At 43.3% G+C, this 16,154-nt stretch overlaps 1 protein-coding gene across 2 annotated transcripts in view; it reads left to right on the plus strand.

The window, feature by feature from the left end:
• The window catches only part of RNF10 (ring finger protein 10), a 31,542-nt gene that overhangs the window by 10,661 nt on the left and 4,727 nt on the right, over positions 1-16,154 (plus strand). Inside the window, exons 3-13 of one of the 2 annotated variants that reach the window (XM_060118833.1) lie at positions 3,618-3,817; positions 4,897-4,987; positions 5,981-6,165; positions 6,245-6,381; positions 9,072-9,232; positions 10,566-10,691; positions 10,997-11,273; positions 11,486-11,619; positions 12,842-12,959; positions 13,198-13,299; positions 14,538-14,693. In XM_060118833.1, the coding sequence (XP_059974816.1) occupies positions 3,618-3,817; positions 4,897-4,987; positions 5,981-6,165; positions 6,245-6,381; positions 9,072-9,232; positions 10,566-10,691; positions 10,997-11,273; positions 11,486-11,619; positions 12,842-12,959; positions 13,198-13,299; positions 14,538-14,693 (1,687 nt within the window). The remainder of the gene's footprint in view (positions 1-3,617; positions 3,818-4,896; positions 4,988-5,980; positions 6,166-6,244; positions 6,382-9,071; positions 9,233-10,565; positions 10,692-10,996; positions 11,274-11,485; positions 11,620-12,841; positions 12,960-13,197; positions 13,300-14,537; positions 14,694-16,154) is intronic. The other variant, XM_060118834.1, reaches the window with a different exon arrangement.

Raw genomic sequence — 16,154 nt, forward strand, 5'->3', positions numbered from 1 at the left:
GCTGTCCGTGTACACTTGGTGTTTGCAACTATGGAACTAAGTGGGATCATTAAGGAGTGAGTGTTGCGAAAAGGGAATCGATTCAAGGACTGAGCCTGGAGTCAGGATGATAAGGAACCAGCAAAAAGGGAGGAGGAGAACTGAAAGCCATTTGGAGAAATGGCTTGTTTTGTCCTGTGCTGCTGTTAGGCTGGGTGAGAAGATTCGGATGGAAAGTTGCCCATTAGATTTCGAAATGGGAAGGGTTTAGGTTTTTGGCCTTGCGCTGCTTTGGTGGAGCGGTGAGGACAAAAACCTGATTGGCATAGCTTTAGAGAGGATATGAAGAAGAAACAGCAAGTTTAGATAGTTACTTTCTAGTGGTTTTGCTCTTACAGGGGACCAGAGAGGCAGTAGCTTGAGGGGAATGTGAAGTCAAGAGAGAGTTTAAGCTTAGAGAAATGCAGCATATTTCTGCTAATGAGATTGTTCTGGTAAGAGGGAAAACGTGATGCAGAGGAGAGAGAGAGAATTACTAGAAGTGTCCTTGAGTTCCTGAGCAGTTGGGGTCTAGTGCCCAGGGGGAGGAGTTGGCTTAGGAGCTTCGCCAGTTCATCCACAGTAATGAGGAAGGCAGACTAGGAGCACGTAGGAGTTCTTTTCTGATTGTTCTTACTGTCTCAGTGAAGTGTAAAAGATGAGCCAAGAGAGGAGGTTTGGAAACCAGAGGACTGGAGGATGTGTCTGGGTGTCTGGGGGAATCCGTGGAGCACAGAAGTGTAATAGGATTGCAGTATGACCGCTGGGCCGCAGAAAGATCTACTTTAGTGAGGCTGGTTGGTATGGTGTGGTTGTGTTCTTTAGCCATGTTTACTTGCTCTGATGCCGGTGTGGATTAATTGGGAAAGTTTTGCCCGGTGAGTACAGCTGACAAAGAGACGAGGGCAGTGGAATAGGATCAGAGCCAAATAAGGAAAGAAAATTTGGGGGGAGGGTGTTGGATCACTGGTTTGGAGATCCCAGTGGAGGTGAAAAGTTGTTAGAATCAGAACTAACGGAAACAAGCTGAGAAAGGAGTGAGTTGCTGGTAGTGTGCTCAAAATTAAGATGGTGGAAGAGGTGCAGTTATTACCACTGTGGTCTAGACTGTAGAGCAGTGCCATCCAGTAGAAATGCTAAGATAGAAATGGCAAGCCAAATATGTAACTTAAAGTTTTCTAGTTGCCACAGTAAACAAGTAAAAATGATGAAATTAATGTTAATATATTTAATCCAGTATAGCTAAATGCTATTTTATGATGTGGTACTGGCCACATTTTAAGTGCTCAGTAGCCATCATAGCTGGATAGTAGTGGCTGCTTTGTTATGACAGCACAGCTGTAGATGGTATGCCCTTGGGAGTGGGTGGCAGAGGTAGAGTGGAGGGCAAGCTGATTGGAGGAGAGGAAGTCAAGGAACTGAGAGGTGAACGTGTTGGAAGTGTAATCAGGAATTATGATGGGCAGTATTAGAGACAGTGGGCCAGTTAGGGTAAAAAGATGAAGGTAGAAGGTTGAGAATGTGGGAGATTTTGTTGAGTTGAACACGAGCTCTTATCTGAGTTTGGGGCATTGGAGTGGAAGACTGATTAGGGGAGGCAGAGCCATATGGAGGTGAGAGTCTAGGGGGTGAGAGATAAGGGATGACCTGGAAGTCCTGGGCTTCCTCTGGTGAGTTACATAAACAGTGAGGGGGGAGGTGGTGTCTCCCAGGATCTGTTAAGATAAAAGGAGATTGGGCTTCCCTGGTGGCGCAGTGGTTGAGAGTCCACCTGCCGATGCAGGGGACACGGGCTCTTGCCCGGGTCCGGGAAGATCCCACATACCACGGAGCGGCTGGGCCCGAGAGCCATGGCCGCTGAGCCTGCACGTCTGGAGCCTGTGCTCCGCAACGGGGGAGGCCACAACAGTGAGAGGCCCGCGTACCACACACACACACACACACACAAAAGATAAAAGGAGATTGCCTAACTGTGTGATATGCCACTGTATTTAATCATAAAGGTCATATACTCTGATGCTGTATTCATAGAATATCTCAGAGGGTATATTGGTTGCCTCTGGAATAAAAGGTATCTTTGGCTGTATCCCTTTTTGTAGTCTTTTTGCCCTCACCGCAAGGCACGCGGGATCCCAGTTCCCTGATCCACCAGGGATTGAACCCGCGCCCCCTGCAGTGGAAGCGCGGAGCCTCAACCACGTGACCGCCAGGGAAGTCCGCTTTTTTGTACTCTTTAGATTTCTTTGTCATGTATATGCAAGTGCTGCTTATTAAACTCTAAATTTGACTTTACTAACAAGCAGCAAAAGCCTTAAATTTGCATTTCCTTTGACTCTACTTTGATTGACTCTACTTCCTTTGATTCCTACTCTACATTCAAAAGAAATAATTGTAGGTGCTCAAATGCTTGTGCACAAAGGTCTGTCAACTGTGTTTATCATAGCATTATTTTGTTAATGCTGGAAAAGCCATGAACCATCTATGTCCTACACTAAGGCATTATAGTATGCCCATCGTAATATAATGGTATATAGCTATTTAAAGTGACTCTTCAGGGACTTCCCTGGTGGTCCAGTGGGTAAAGACTTCGGCTTCCAATGCAGGAGGCGCGGCTCGATCCCTGGTCGGGGAGCTAAGATCCCACATGCCTCACAGCCAAAGAACCAAAACATAAAACAGAAGGAATATTGTAATAAATTCAATAAACACTTAAAAAAAAAAGGTCCACATCAAAAAAAATCTTAAAAAAAAATAAAAGTAAAACTGGCTTACAAAAAAAAAAGTGACTGTTTACTAGTATTTAGTGACAGGGCCAAGTGCCTATGACATTAAATGGGAAAGTGGGATTAGAAAATGCACTAGCTGACTTATAGCAGGTACCTGTACCATTCCAATTTGGGAACATCAGGAGGACCACAAAAGCTCCGACACAATAATTCTTCCATCTCTGTGCAATGGTATTTCTCATACGTGGTTTCTTGTCACTTTCTAAGCTGTTTCTGAATGTGCTGATTGGATTTATTTCTGGACACAGAGCTAGTCTGCCTACATGTTCTAATTCTGTCAGTTTTAATTAACAATGAATAGCAGTGTGTGTCTTAGACAGGAGGTCTCTGGCAGGATCCTGAAGCCTATGGCAGTTAGTAGCTGCCTGCAGGCCGCCTCCAGAGTATAGTTCCACAGATTCATGTTGACCAGAAACAAACCAGAGAGCAAGTAGCTAACAAGAGTTAAGGTGTAGGAGTCTTATGGGACTGTGGAAAGATTAATCCAGTAAGTAAATCTTTGTACTTCAAGATAGCTAGAGGAGTTCATGCTGGGTTTTGTCATTTAATGGTGAATTGCCACTTAGGGCAGACTAAATAGTTTATAAGTAATTGTATGTTAGAGGCTCTTTTTCTCTTTTCCACTCCCATCTAGATCTTAGGTAGGCTTTTGCATTACCCCGTCCTAGGAAAATTGTTTACTAAATATAAGCCTGTGTTTTATTTAGTTAATATTTTAAGCCGTGTAGAAGGAGGGGTTGTGCAGGTTTCTGCTGTCATTTAGCAAGTGTCATCCTAATTTAAAATCCTCTGATTTATTCTCATTCTCTCTAGGTAGCAGAGGCTCAGCGGGCAGAGTTTAGCCCTGCCCAGTTCTCTGGTCCGAAGAAGATCAACCTGAATCACTTGTTGAATTTCACTTTTGAACCCCGTGGCCAGGCAGGTCATTTTGAAGGCAGTGGACATGGCAGCTGGGGAAAAAGGAACAAGTGGGGACATAAGCCTTTCAACAAGGAATTGTTTTTACAAGCCAAGTGAGTATAGCTACTCTTAGGAGGGAAGTGAAATTGAGCCTTTGGGCATTTGTGGTGCAAAGAGGCTTCTTTTAAACTACTGTGGGAGAGGCGGGAAACGGAGTTGATTCTCTCTCTCTCTCTCTCTCTCTCTCTCTCTCTCTCTCTCTCTCTCTCGGTCTCTCACTCACCTCACTTTGAAAACACGGATGTGTTTCAAGTGGATGTTCCTGGTGCTCAAAAGAAGATAATAAATTTATTTATTTAGCTTAAATAAATGCTAAAATTAAATAATGCTTTAGTATCATGATGAGGTAGTAAAAGTGTTTGCTTTGGAATTGAATCCAGATTTGAATCTTGTTTTGGCCTTCGACCTTGGGTAACTTACCTAACCACTTTGAGATTCAGCTTTTCCTCTATAAAGGAGGAGAAATTACTTAAGGGAGAATTGAGTGCCAAGTTGGAGTGCTTGGCATACATTTGCTCAAATACTGATTCTCTTTTGTTTCCTTTTGTGTGGCATTAGTTATAATGTAACTAATGGATCCAGACTGAAGTAACCATTTAGTACTTTATATAAACTGGTGGGAGTTCCCTGGTTGCCTAGTGGTTAGATTCCAGGCTTTTAGTGCTGTGGCCTGGGTTCGATCCCTCGTCAGGGAACTGAGAATTCCCTAAGCCATGTGGCGTGGCCAAAATAACCAAAAAACTAGTACTCAAAAGATTGAGTGGGGACAGTTTTTTCTACTGCCTTGAAGACTAGTGGTTTCTGGGGGTGAGGGAGGAGATCTGGCTTCCCTTCTGGTTGATGGAGCCACAGTCTGGCTTAATTTTAGTTCAGAGGAGGGCCTGCAGGCAGCTTGGCTGGGCCTGGAAGCAGAAGAAACAGAGTTCATGGTAGACTCCTACCCACTGAATCTTTGGATTCCTTCCAGAGCCAGGACTTGGAACTGAGGCTGAAGTCCTAGTTTAGTGCTTCACAAAGCATGGCTGTTAATGGCCTGCATTTGATTTCTAAGTGAAGAGATGATGAATTTCTGCTGAAGGCTTGTTGGTGGATTCTGACAGTCTGCCTTTTACTTGTCTCTCCCTATTTTTAGCTGCCAGTTTGTGGTGTCTGAAGACCAAGACTACGCAGTTCATTTTGCTGATCCTGATACCTTAGTCAACTGGGACTTTGTGGAACAAGTGGTGAGTAGCTCAGCTAAGCTTATAACCTGTTAGTGGGAGAGAGAACTAAAGAAAGGGACCGTGGTGACAGCAGCTTTTGGCTGGGTTTACTGCTGATCCCACTTTCTGCCTGGCCTTACTGTAGACATTTTCCAGAGAGATCAGTCCTGGTTTCTTCTGGAGTTCATTTTGTGCTAATTGGCTCTGGCCTGCAGGACTGGGCGTTGGAGGGCTCTGATCTGTAGGATAAAAGCAGTCCTACCTCTTCTCTTATGGGAAGAAGTAATCAGGGGAATATGAGAACTCTGGTTACCCTCCTGACCCAGGATGGACTCATTACATGGACACTGCTTCATTGGTAGCCATTTGTAGTAATCAGTATCAGATTAGGCCTTGGCCTTGTGACAGGTGAAATGAGCCACACAGCTGTACTTCTGTCCAAGCTACTGCTGTGTTTGTCTTCTCTTGAAGTTATGGGCTCTGGGTATCCCCTTGTCACTCCTAGGTTATATGATGTAGTTTCAAAATGATGGACCCAAAGCCTGGACTCCCATTACTGTGAAAATTCATAAAATCATCTGAAAATGACATAGAAGGTCTATGAAACTTAGGTTTTATATGCATTGGTTTAAAAAAAAAAGTAGAGACATATAGTATAAAGTGGAAGTCTCATTGACTCCTCTGTTGGAAATTACTGGTACATTACTTCTAGAACCTTTTTGTACCTTTATGTATGTGTACATATAAATATTTTTTTGTAAATGGGATCATATATTGATTTCTGTCATTTTTTCCCTTTGATGTAGAACCCCCAAAATACCTGTTGCATAGTTGTTTTATTTCCTTTATGATTTGCTTGAAGTGCTATTGTACCATATACCTGCACTGTTGAACAGTTTTGTGAAGATGTGTTGTTAGAGTTGTATAGGGATGGGGACGGAAGAGGAGAGGCTTTAACTTTGATGATCCGTAGTCAATTCTGAAAGTAGTTTAACTTGTGGCATTTTGTTTCAGCGCATTTGTAGCCATGAAGTGCCATCTTGCCCAATATGCCTATATCCACCTACTGCAGCCAAGATAACCCGTTGTGGACACATCTTCTGCTGGGCATGCATCCTGCACTATCTTTCATTGAGCGAGAAGACCTGGAGTAAATGTCCCATCTGTTACAGTTCTGTGCATAAGAAGGATCTCAAGAGGTAAGATGGAGATATTTACTAGATTAGACCCCAGTCTGCTAACTCCTTGCCCTGCTACATATAAATGTCCATGTTACAGTGTTGTTGCCACAGAATCACATCAGTATGTTGTTGGTGATACCATTACAATGCAGCTGATGAAGAGGGAGAAAGGGGTGTTGGTGGCCTTGCCCAAATCCAAATGGATGAATGTAGAACATCCTATTCATCTTGGAGGTAAGTTTGGTTAATTTGGGGGCAGATAATGGTGGGTATATACCCTTTAAGGTTACTTGTATATATCTTTCTACTGTCAGAGATCTAGCCTTTCAGCAAGCCATTTCTAGCATTTCCAAATTAGTCATAGTGTTCCAGTAGGTTGGGGTGGAGTTTGCAGAAAGTGGTTTAACTCTTGGTTTCAAGTTTGGTTCAGTTGTAAAATGAAAAATTAAAGTACATATAAAATAAAGCTTTGTTGAATAGTGTCTGGCTCTGTGCCCAGGTTTTGGGGATTCCACAGTGCCACAGTGAGGCAGTCTTGGCACCTGTCATCAAGGAACTCGGTGTCTAATAGAAGAGACAGACTGGTGGCCAGGCAGTTGGGATCTAGAGTGTGGGCAGTGCTTACAGTGGGGGAAGTGCAAGAGGCTGTATTCTCTGTATTCCACCTGGAAATGAGCATTGAATTAAAGTGGCATTTCAATTTCTGGGCAAAAGAGATTTTTCAATAAACAGTATTGAAACAGTTGACTCTTACGGAAAAAATAAAATGAAATTAGAGCTCTATCTCATACCATTCATAAAAATCAACTTCTGAGGGTTGAAGAATTAAATGTAACGAAATCCAAAACTTTTAAAAGAAAATACAGGAAAATATCTTTATAAATCCTCAGGTTTTTTACCTGGATGGAATTTTGAACCAGGCTGAAACCATAGATGCTATAAGAGAAAAAGATTGATGAATTTGATTTTATAAGAATAAAATCCAGCAGGACTCCTCAAAGTCAACAGGTGATAAATAAACTTAGGGGAAGATTTACACATTTAAAATACAGATTAATGTCCAGAACATACAGGTGTTCTATAAATTAGATGAACAGTCTAGTGGAATAGGCTAAGCATCTGGCAAAGCATTTCCCGGAAAAGGATATCTGAATAACTCCCAAGTATCTACAGAGGTTTAACTTTGCCTAGAGTTATGCAAATCAAAATGCCTATCATAGTCACTCTCATACACGCGCACACGCACGCACACGATGAGGCAAAAATACAGGCATACCTCGTTTTGTGCTCCACAGATACTGAGTTTTTTTTTTTTTTTTTAACAGATTGAAGGTTTGTGGCAACCCTGCTGTTGTCAGATGATGGTTAGCATTTTTTATCAATAAAGTATTTTTTAATTAAGGTATCTACATTGTTTAGACATAATGCTATTGCACACTTAATAGACTACAGAATGGTGTAAACAAAACTTTTATATGTACTGGAAAACCAAAAAATTTGTGATCCACTTGATTGTGATGCTCACTTTATTGCAGTGAAACCAAACAGGCTTATCTCTGAGGTATGCCTGTACTGGGTTTTGGCAGGGGTGGGGAATTAGGTACTCTTGTTCTTTGTAGGAGTTTAAATCGATATAGCCTTCTGTGTGTGTGTGTGTGGGGGTGGATTTGGTAGTATTTAAAATATGCACAACCTTTGATTCAGCATTTATACTTAAATATCATAAAGAAGTCATTTGTACCAAGGAGCATGTATAAGGATATTTTTGTTACAGTGTAATAGCAATTGGCAATAACCTAAATGTTCCACAAGAAACTTTCATTAGAGTATATCATGCTGTCGAACATGATACAGAAGGTAAAAATGAGATAGATCTGTCTATTACATTTTAAAGTCCACAAAATCTGGGGGAGGGAAATAAAGGAAATAAATCATCCATGATCCTTTTACCCAGAGGTATCCCCCAAATGTTAACTGTACAGTTTTCTTCTATGCCTATATATTTTTGTGAGATTGGGATTGTTTTCTTTTTTGGCATCTTTTCTTTCCCCATGTAATGTGGCTGTTTCTCTGTGTCACTAAATTCCTCCTTAGAAAAGCATTTTTAATGTCTGAAGAATTCTCTTTAATGAACATACCATCATATCATTAACTTTCTTTATTGGACTTACTAGTTGGTTGTGGCTTTTCTGATACTAAAGATAATGCTATAATTAATGGACATTGGTTTTTGTTTGTTTGTTTGTTTTTTTGGCTGCAACTCACCACTTGTGGGATCTTAGTTCCCCAATCAGGGATTGAACCCAGACCCTCGGCAGTGAAAGTGCGGAGTCCTAACCACTGGACCACCAGGGAGTTCTGAGAGCATTAATTTTTTGACTACATCTTTGGTTTTCTTAGGATAGCTTTCTTGTGTTACGGGGTCAGAGTTACAAACCTTGTATTAAGGTCATTGCTAAAATTTTTTAAGGAAAACATGCTAAATCAGTCCATTTTCACTTCAGGAAAAAAGCTGTATATGAAAGTTCCTATTTAGTCACACCGCCGTGAGCCTTTTTTTTTGGGGGGGGGCTGCATTGGGTCTTCGTTGCTGCGCGTGGGCTTTCTCTAGTTGCAGTGAGTGGGGGCTACTCTTTGTTGCGGTGCGCGGGCTTCTCATTGCGGTGGCTTCTCATTGCAGAGCATGGGCTCTAGGCTCATGGGCTTCAGTAGTTGCAGCACTCGAGCTCAGTAGTTATGGCACATGGGCCCTAGAGTGCGCAGGCTTCAGTAGTTGTGGTGCAAGGGCTTAGTTGCTCCGTGGCATGTGGGATCTTCCTGGAGCAGGGATAGAACCCGTGTCCCCTGCATTGGCAGGTGGATTCTTAACCACTGCGCCACCAGGGAAGTCCCGCATTTCTGTCATCTTGTTGGCTTTCTTGCAGATGAACAGCACAGCCAGTACTCCAAATTGCTGCTGGCCTCGAAGGAGCAGGTGCTGCACCGGGTGGTTCAGGAAGAGAAAGCAGCACTAGAGCAGCAGCTGGCAGAGGAGAAGCACACTCCCGAGTCCTGCTTTATTGAGGCAGCTATCCAGGAGCTCAAGGTGAGATGATGCACTGGAAATGGGACGGGGTGGTGGGGATTAGTTACTTCAGCCCCACATCTAAGATTACAAGCGGGGGAATGGCTAAAAAATTACGTTTGCTCTGGGCTTTGGTGATAGGAGGGAAGGGGTTGACCTAGGGATTTTTAAACTGTTCTCTGGAGCTGAAAGGAACAAGTCAAGGTGATCTTATAATGAGACCCTTGAGTTTCTAGATTAGCTGTGTTCTTAATTAAGCAAGGTGGGTTTTTTTGTTCTTTAGGAAAACACTTGGACTTATTTTTGGAGATGTTTTATTTGAGGGACATTGTGGAGAAATTACTATGGCCTCTCCAGCGGGCTCTAGCAATGCCTACTGAGGATTTTGGAGCAGCAAGAATTATCCAAATATAGAATCTCTTATGCCCTGTATCCTCTACAATAGAGATTCTTAAACTTGAACAAGCATCAGAATCGCTGGTTGTTGTGCTCCACCCTGAGAGACTGATTCAGTAGGTCTAGGCTCAGTAAGCTTAAAAATTTGCGTTATCACAAGTTCCAGGGTGGTTCTGATGCTGCTCATCCCCAGATCACATTTTGAGAATCACTGATCTATATTAGAACAATGAAAGCCCCCATGAAAGGGGCTGTGCTAAGGTACTGTACTTATTTTTATCTCACTTAAGCTCCATAACCTGGTGTGATAGAACAACTATCCCCTTTCATGGATGAGGAAGTGGAATCATGGGTTAGATAATTTACTTGAGGACATATAACTAATACAAGGTGAAGCTGGTATTTGAATTTCTATCTCTCTGACTCTTAAGTCCTCTTTGGGCAGCGTTGTGTGTATTTATTGGGCTGACCAAAAAGTTCGTTTGGGTTTTTGTAACATCTTAACGAAAACCCGAACGAACTTTTTGGCCAACCCAATAGTTTTTAATTTCTTTCTGTAGTGCGGAGCATTTGTTCACATGCATTTCAGGGAGAAGAAAAGCTGCCTAGAAATAGCTGTCCGGGTTGAGGTGGGGGTTGCCCAGACTCTTGTCTCCTGTACTGGGGCTCTCTCAAAGCTTCGTTCGTAAAAACTAGAAGACTAGTTCTGTGTCCTGGGATTTCTGTTCAGGAAGCTTTTTTGTAGTGTTGTCATTATCATTGTCAGAGATGCTAAGCAGAGTACCATCCCATTTGAGTACTAGGTGTTTTTGCTTCCTGCTTCCCTTAAAGATTGAGAATTTTAAGTACTTGGACTCTTCCTTTTTGCCTTTTAACTTTTGCTTCTGTTGAGAAAGGCCATTGTAAGATTTGGCCCTTCAAACGAAGTATGTTTCTGGATTTCTCTCTGGTGCTCTAGACTCGGGAAGAGGCTCTGTCAGGATTGGCTGAAAGCAGAGGGGAGGTCGCTGGTGTCGTGGCTGCTCTGGAACAACTGGTGCTGATGGCTCCCTTGGCGAAGGAGTCCGTGTTTCAACCCAGGAAGGTTAGTGTCCCGGTTACAGACTAAATGGCTACCATTCCTCAAGTGCTGCTCTTCAGCTGTTAGGCCCTGTTGTGAGGTCTAAACTTTTTTGGGAGAAGAGGAAACTATGAGTATTTCCTATGTGCTTTTTAATTAATTAATTAATTAATTTAAAATTTTTTCCTATGTGCTCTTTCTACGTGTGTTATTTCCCCAGTGATGTTAAATCAGTGAACGTGACAGCTAAGGTAAACCTCAAGAGAGCTTGGTTCCTGTGCCTGCCTTTGCCACATGTTCTTTCTGTGACCTACAGTTTGTCCCAACAGGGCATGCTGGAGTATCTGTCTGCTTTTGATGAAGAGACCACAGAAGTTTGTTCTCTGGGCTCTCCTCCTTGTCGTCTTGCTCTCCCTCTGGTAGAGGAAGAGGAAGCAGCTTCTGAACCAGAGCCTGAGGGGTTGTCAGAGGCCTGTGAGGACTCGGGGTTAGCAGAAGACAATCTTGGAGAGGGGACCATTTGTACCGAGTCCAGCCAGCAGGAACTCGTCACCAAGCCAAGCATCACACACCTGAGCAGCTCTCCTTGTTACTACTTTTACCAAGGTGAGTGTCCCTGAGGAGGAGGGCTGGGTTGCTGCTTAATGTTTCAGAGAAGTGATCTGGCTCTCTGAGCAGAGGGAGGTATTGCCACTAGCTCCGGGCAGATGGGTCTGTTGTGCCTTTCAGCTTGGGGAGGGAGAGTCGGGCCTGGGATAAGGAGGGCCTGACTTGAGGACTGGCCAAGAGTATTGTGTGATAGAGCCACTTGTCTTCAGCGGAGGATGGGCAACACATGTTCCTGCACCCCGTGAATGTGCGCTGCCTCGTGCGGGAGTATGGCAGCCTGGAGCAGAGCCCTGAGAAGATCTCAGCCACGGTGGTGGAGATCGTTGGGTATTCCATGTCTGAGGTAAGGGCCTGCCTTGCGAGGTGGAGGGGCAGGAAGCGGCATTAACCTAATCTCTTTGTGGTGGGCCTAGCTGATCCAAGTTCACAGACTTTCAAGGCCTTTAGTCTTGAAAGGTTTTAAGTCTTTTTGTTAGTGATGGTGCCTGTGAATTTTTAAAAAGTTAAATGACCCTCCCCCACCACGCTGGGGTTCTGTTAGGTCACTCACCACTGCTCTCTGTATCACAGGTTCATTTATTGTGGTTTGGGAATAGAGGTGTCTCCTACTTTCAGAGATGAGTTTGTTTTTGTTTCTCCTTATTGCTTGGGAGAAATGGCAAGGAAACAAAGTCCTTGGAGGCTTTAAGGTAGCTTACACAAAGCTCGTTATGAATTTTTGGCTTAGCAGGTACCTAAATTAGTGTCTGATAATTTACATACGTGAATATTTGCTCTTTGAGAGTTACAGTTGTACTGATCACAAATTTGATAAAAACCTGAAATTTAGAGATTTTTCCAAGTACTATGAACTTTCCATCAAACATGCAGAAAAAGAATTAAAAGAAAATTAAATTAATTGCCTTCATTTTTTATTGTTTTTTTTTTTTTTTGCGGTATGCGGGCCTCTCGCTGCTGTGGCCTCTCCCGTTGCGGAGCACAGGCTCCGGACGCGCAGGCTCAGCGGCCATGGCTCACGGGCCTAGCTGCTCCGTGGCATGTGGGATCTTCCCGGACCGGGGCACGAACCCGCGTCCCCTGAATCGGCAGGCGGACTCTCAACCACTGCGCCACCAGGGAAGCCGCATTTTTTATTCTTTTAGGCCAAGCTTTGTTCAGTAGAGAAACCTGCTTTATCTGCCTTCCCACTTACCATTAATTCAGTCAGTGGTTTCCAGATTTTTTTCCCAGTAAATAACTCTTACCTTCCTTATTCTCCCCTGTTTGTTGTGGACCCCCAGAAAAGCTGAAACGGCTGATCAGCTTTAGATCATTCATTATCAGCCTCAATTAATTCATTTGCAGCACAAACCAAAAAACTGCTTTTGGTTGCTTATTCTACCTTACGGTAGGTTAATTGACAATTTCTGTTCAGCTTTTCAAAAGCTGATAACTTGAGCACTAACTCTTTGAGCCCCATTGCCATCTGAGAGGGTGTGGTATACTGCCTTAAATCTGGGGTGGGAACCTCTGCTCTTAGAGTTAGGCCTGGTCTTAGTTGAGCATCGGTCCCTTTTCCCTTGTAGGATGTGCGACAGCGTCATAGATACCTCTCTCACTTGCCGCTCACCTGCGAGTTCAGCATCTGTGAACTGGCTCTGCAGCCTCCTCTGGTCTCTAAGGAAACCCTAGAGATATTCTCAGGTGAGAATGCCCCCTACTTTGCTTCCCTTTTTAGTGGAGTTTAAGGATTCTTGTGACTAGAAACCCACAAGAGGAAGTAAGGAGCTTTTGTCATGAGTCTCAGAACCTCCTGATACACTCCATCTGTTCATCCAATCCAGCTGGGCCCACTCGTGTGCCCTTAGCTGCTAGCCAAGTGGGAGGAGTTAATGGCCAGGTTGTCCTGCGTCTGCCTCCTCACAACCTCACCAACCCGCAGATGACATTGAGAAGAGGAAGCGGCAGCGCCAGAAGAAGGCCCGGGAGGAACGTCGCCGAGAGCGCCGGATTGAGATGGAGGAGAACAAGAAGCAGGGCAAGTGTAAGTTCAAGAACTCTCATCTCAATGACGAGCACAACTGTGCATCATTGTACAGAGATCCCGTGCCTGGGCCCAGGGCCCAGACTGTTTAGGTCGTATGTCAGGTCTACCACTTGCTTTCTTCAGCTCTTAAATGTGAGTTGTGAGAGTACCTCCTTACTTGTAGGCTTACATGAGAATTAATGAGTTGATGGTGGTCAAAGTGCATAGCACATAGTAAGTTTATCCTTGGCATAGTGGGTGAAAAAAAAACCTGGGCGGGTGGGGGAAGGGAATTGGAGATCTGCTGCATGTTGGGGATAACTGGCCCTGTGCTCTCTGGATACATTGTTGGCCTCACCTTTGACTCTGGAGACATCTATACATAGCAAGTCTACCAGGAGAGTCTGAAATAGTAGAGACCTGTTGACAAACTAGGAAATACATGCAGGAAGTTAGATTTGAGCTCTTTAATACCAGTAAGTAGAATCTTTTGATCTGGTTCTTTTTTTTTTTTTTTTTTTTTTTGCGGTATGCAGGCCTCTCACTGTTGTGGCCTCTCCCGTTGTGGAGCACAGGCTCCAGACGCGCAGGCTCAGTGGCCATGGCTCACGGGCCCAGCCGCTCCGCGGCACGTGGGATCCTCCCGGAACGGGACACGAACCCGTGTCCCCTGCATTGGCAGGCGGACTCTCAACCACTGCACCACCAGGGAAGCCCTGATCTGGTTCTTAAACATAAGCTTCACTGAACCAAGGATTGTGTGACATGAGGGTCTAGTTAACCTCCTGAAAACAAGGAATTGAGTCTTTGGCTAGGGAAAGGACTTAACTATTTTGACTCCATGTGGTATGGTAAACATAAATTTTACTTCTTCAACTGGGATAAGTGTATAGCTGGCATACCAATGTTGTGTAGCTGTTTAGCACAAGTCCTGAATAGTTGAGAAAAGTGATGTTTCAGGAACAAAGGCTTTTTTGTTTTAACTTTTTATTATGGAAATATTCAAACACAAGTATACAAAATATTATAATTAACCCCCAGGTATATCACCTAGCTTCAACCAAGAAAAGTTAGAACAAGGCTTTTATATTAAAACAAAGACATATTATAAAGTGACAGTTACTATAAATTGGGGTTTTAAAGCTCTGTCTCCATCATTCACACCCCTGGGGGATTCATATTGACTGTCCACAACTGTTGGAAAAGATTTGAGGAATTCTGTACGTGGGCCTACCATTCTCGTCTTTGCTTTGCAGACCCAGAAGTCCACATTCCCCTAGAGAATCTACAGCAGTTTCCTGCCTTCAATTCCTATACCTGCTCCTCTGATTCTGCTTTGGGTCCCACCAGCACCGAGGGCCATGGGGCTCTCTCCCTTTCTCCTCTTAGCAGAAGTCCAGGTTCCCAAGCAGGTAAATAGAGTTGGGATCTAAAGAATCAAGTTGACCACCAGCCACAGACCTTAAGCAAAGCCCTAGTGTCTGAATTTACAACTGTGATCTCGGCATGGTGGGGGTCTTTAGGGGACTAACCTTACTTGGGTAGTTAATAGATTCCTGAGATCCATCAAATTCCTACCATTTGATTCACTTTTCCATTGGCTGTACCGACTTAGCTTCTAAAAACCTCAGGCAGCTCATATAGCAGGATGGTTAAACCTAGATTCTTCTCCGCACCCCAGCTGTTTTATTTCTAGCTTCTACCTTTAAGATACTCCCCCTGTTTGTGTGAACATCTTTATTTATGTCGTCTTATTTATGATGGGAGAAAACAGCCTAAAGTCTACTGGTAGGGAAGTGGCTAAATTACAGCATTTATACTATGAAATTCTTTACACCTACTGAAAAAGGAAATAGCTCTCTTCCTGAACTAATGGATAGACGTTTAAGATAAAAGGAAGTTGTAGAACAAGACAAAACATGACACCATTTTTGGGTTAAAAAAGCCACACAAAACAAAGCATTTCAATATGGGTTTATATGTCTAAATGTATAGAAAAATACTGGGATGATTGTGTTCCAGACCGGTAACAGTGTTCCGGTCTAGGGAGTGAGATCAGGTTTGAGAGGCCTTCAGCCTTTTTTTTTTTTTTTTTTTTTTTTAGCATCTTTATTGGCGTATAATTGCTTTACAATGTTGTGTTAGTCTCTGCTGTATAACAGAGTGAATCAGCTATATGCATACGTATATCCCCGTATCCCCTCTCTCTTGCATCTCCCTCCCACCCTCCCTATCTCACCCCTCTAGTTGGTCACAAAGCACCGAGCTGATCTCCCTATGCTATGCGGCTGCTTCCCACTAGCTGTTTTACATTTGGTAGTGTATATATGTCCATGCCACTCTCTCACTTCGTCCCAGCTTACCCTTCCCCCTCCCCGTGTCCTCAAGTCCATTCTCTACGTTTGCGTCTTTATTCCTTTCCTGCCCCTAGGTTCATCAGAACCTTTTTTTTTTTTTTTTTAGATTCCATATGTATGTGTTAGCATACGGTATTTGTTTTTCTGACTTACTTCACTCTGTATGACAGACTCTAGGTCCATCCACCTCACTACAAATAACTCAATTTCGTTTCTTTTTATGTCTGAGTAATATTCCACTGTATATATATGCCACATCTTTATCATTCCTCTGTCGATGGACACTTAGGTTGCTTCCATGTCCTGGCTATTGTAAATAGTGCTGCAGTGAACATTGTGGTACATGACTCTCTTTGGATTATAGTTTTCTCAGGGTATAGGCCTTCAGCCTTTTAAAAATGTTTTTCCTTATATATAGAATATATTAACGTGTCATGAAATTAAACAGTTAAAAGGAGTTACTATAATTTCAGAGAGCTGTCTTTTCTGATCTTCATCCTCCTGGCAGATAGTTTT

The sequence above is a fragment of the Mesoplodon densirostris genome, chromosome 15 (assembly GCF_025265405.1).
Source record: "Mesoplodon densirostris isolate mMesDen1 chromosome 15, mMesDen1 primary haplotype, whole genome shotgun sequence".
Taxonomy (NCBI): Eukaryota; Metazoa; Chordata; class Mammalia; order Artiodactyla; family Ziphiidae; genus Mesoplodon; species Mesoplodon densirostris.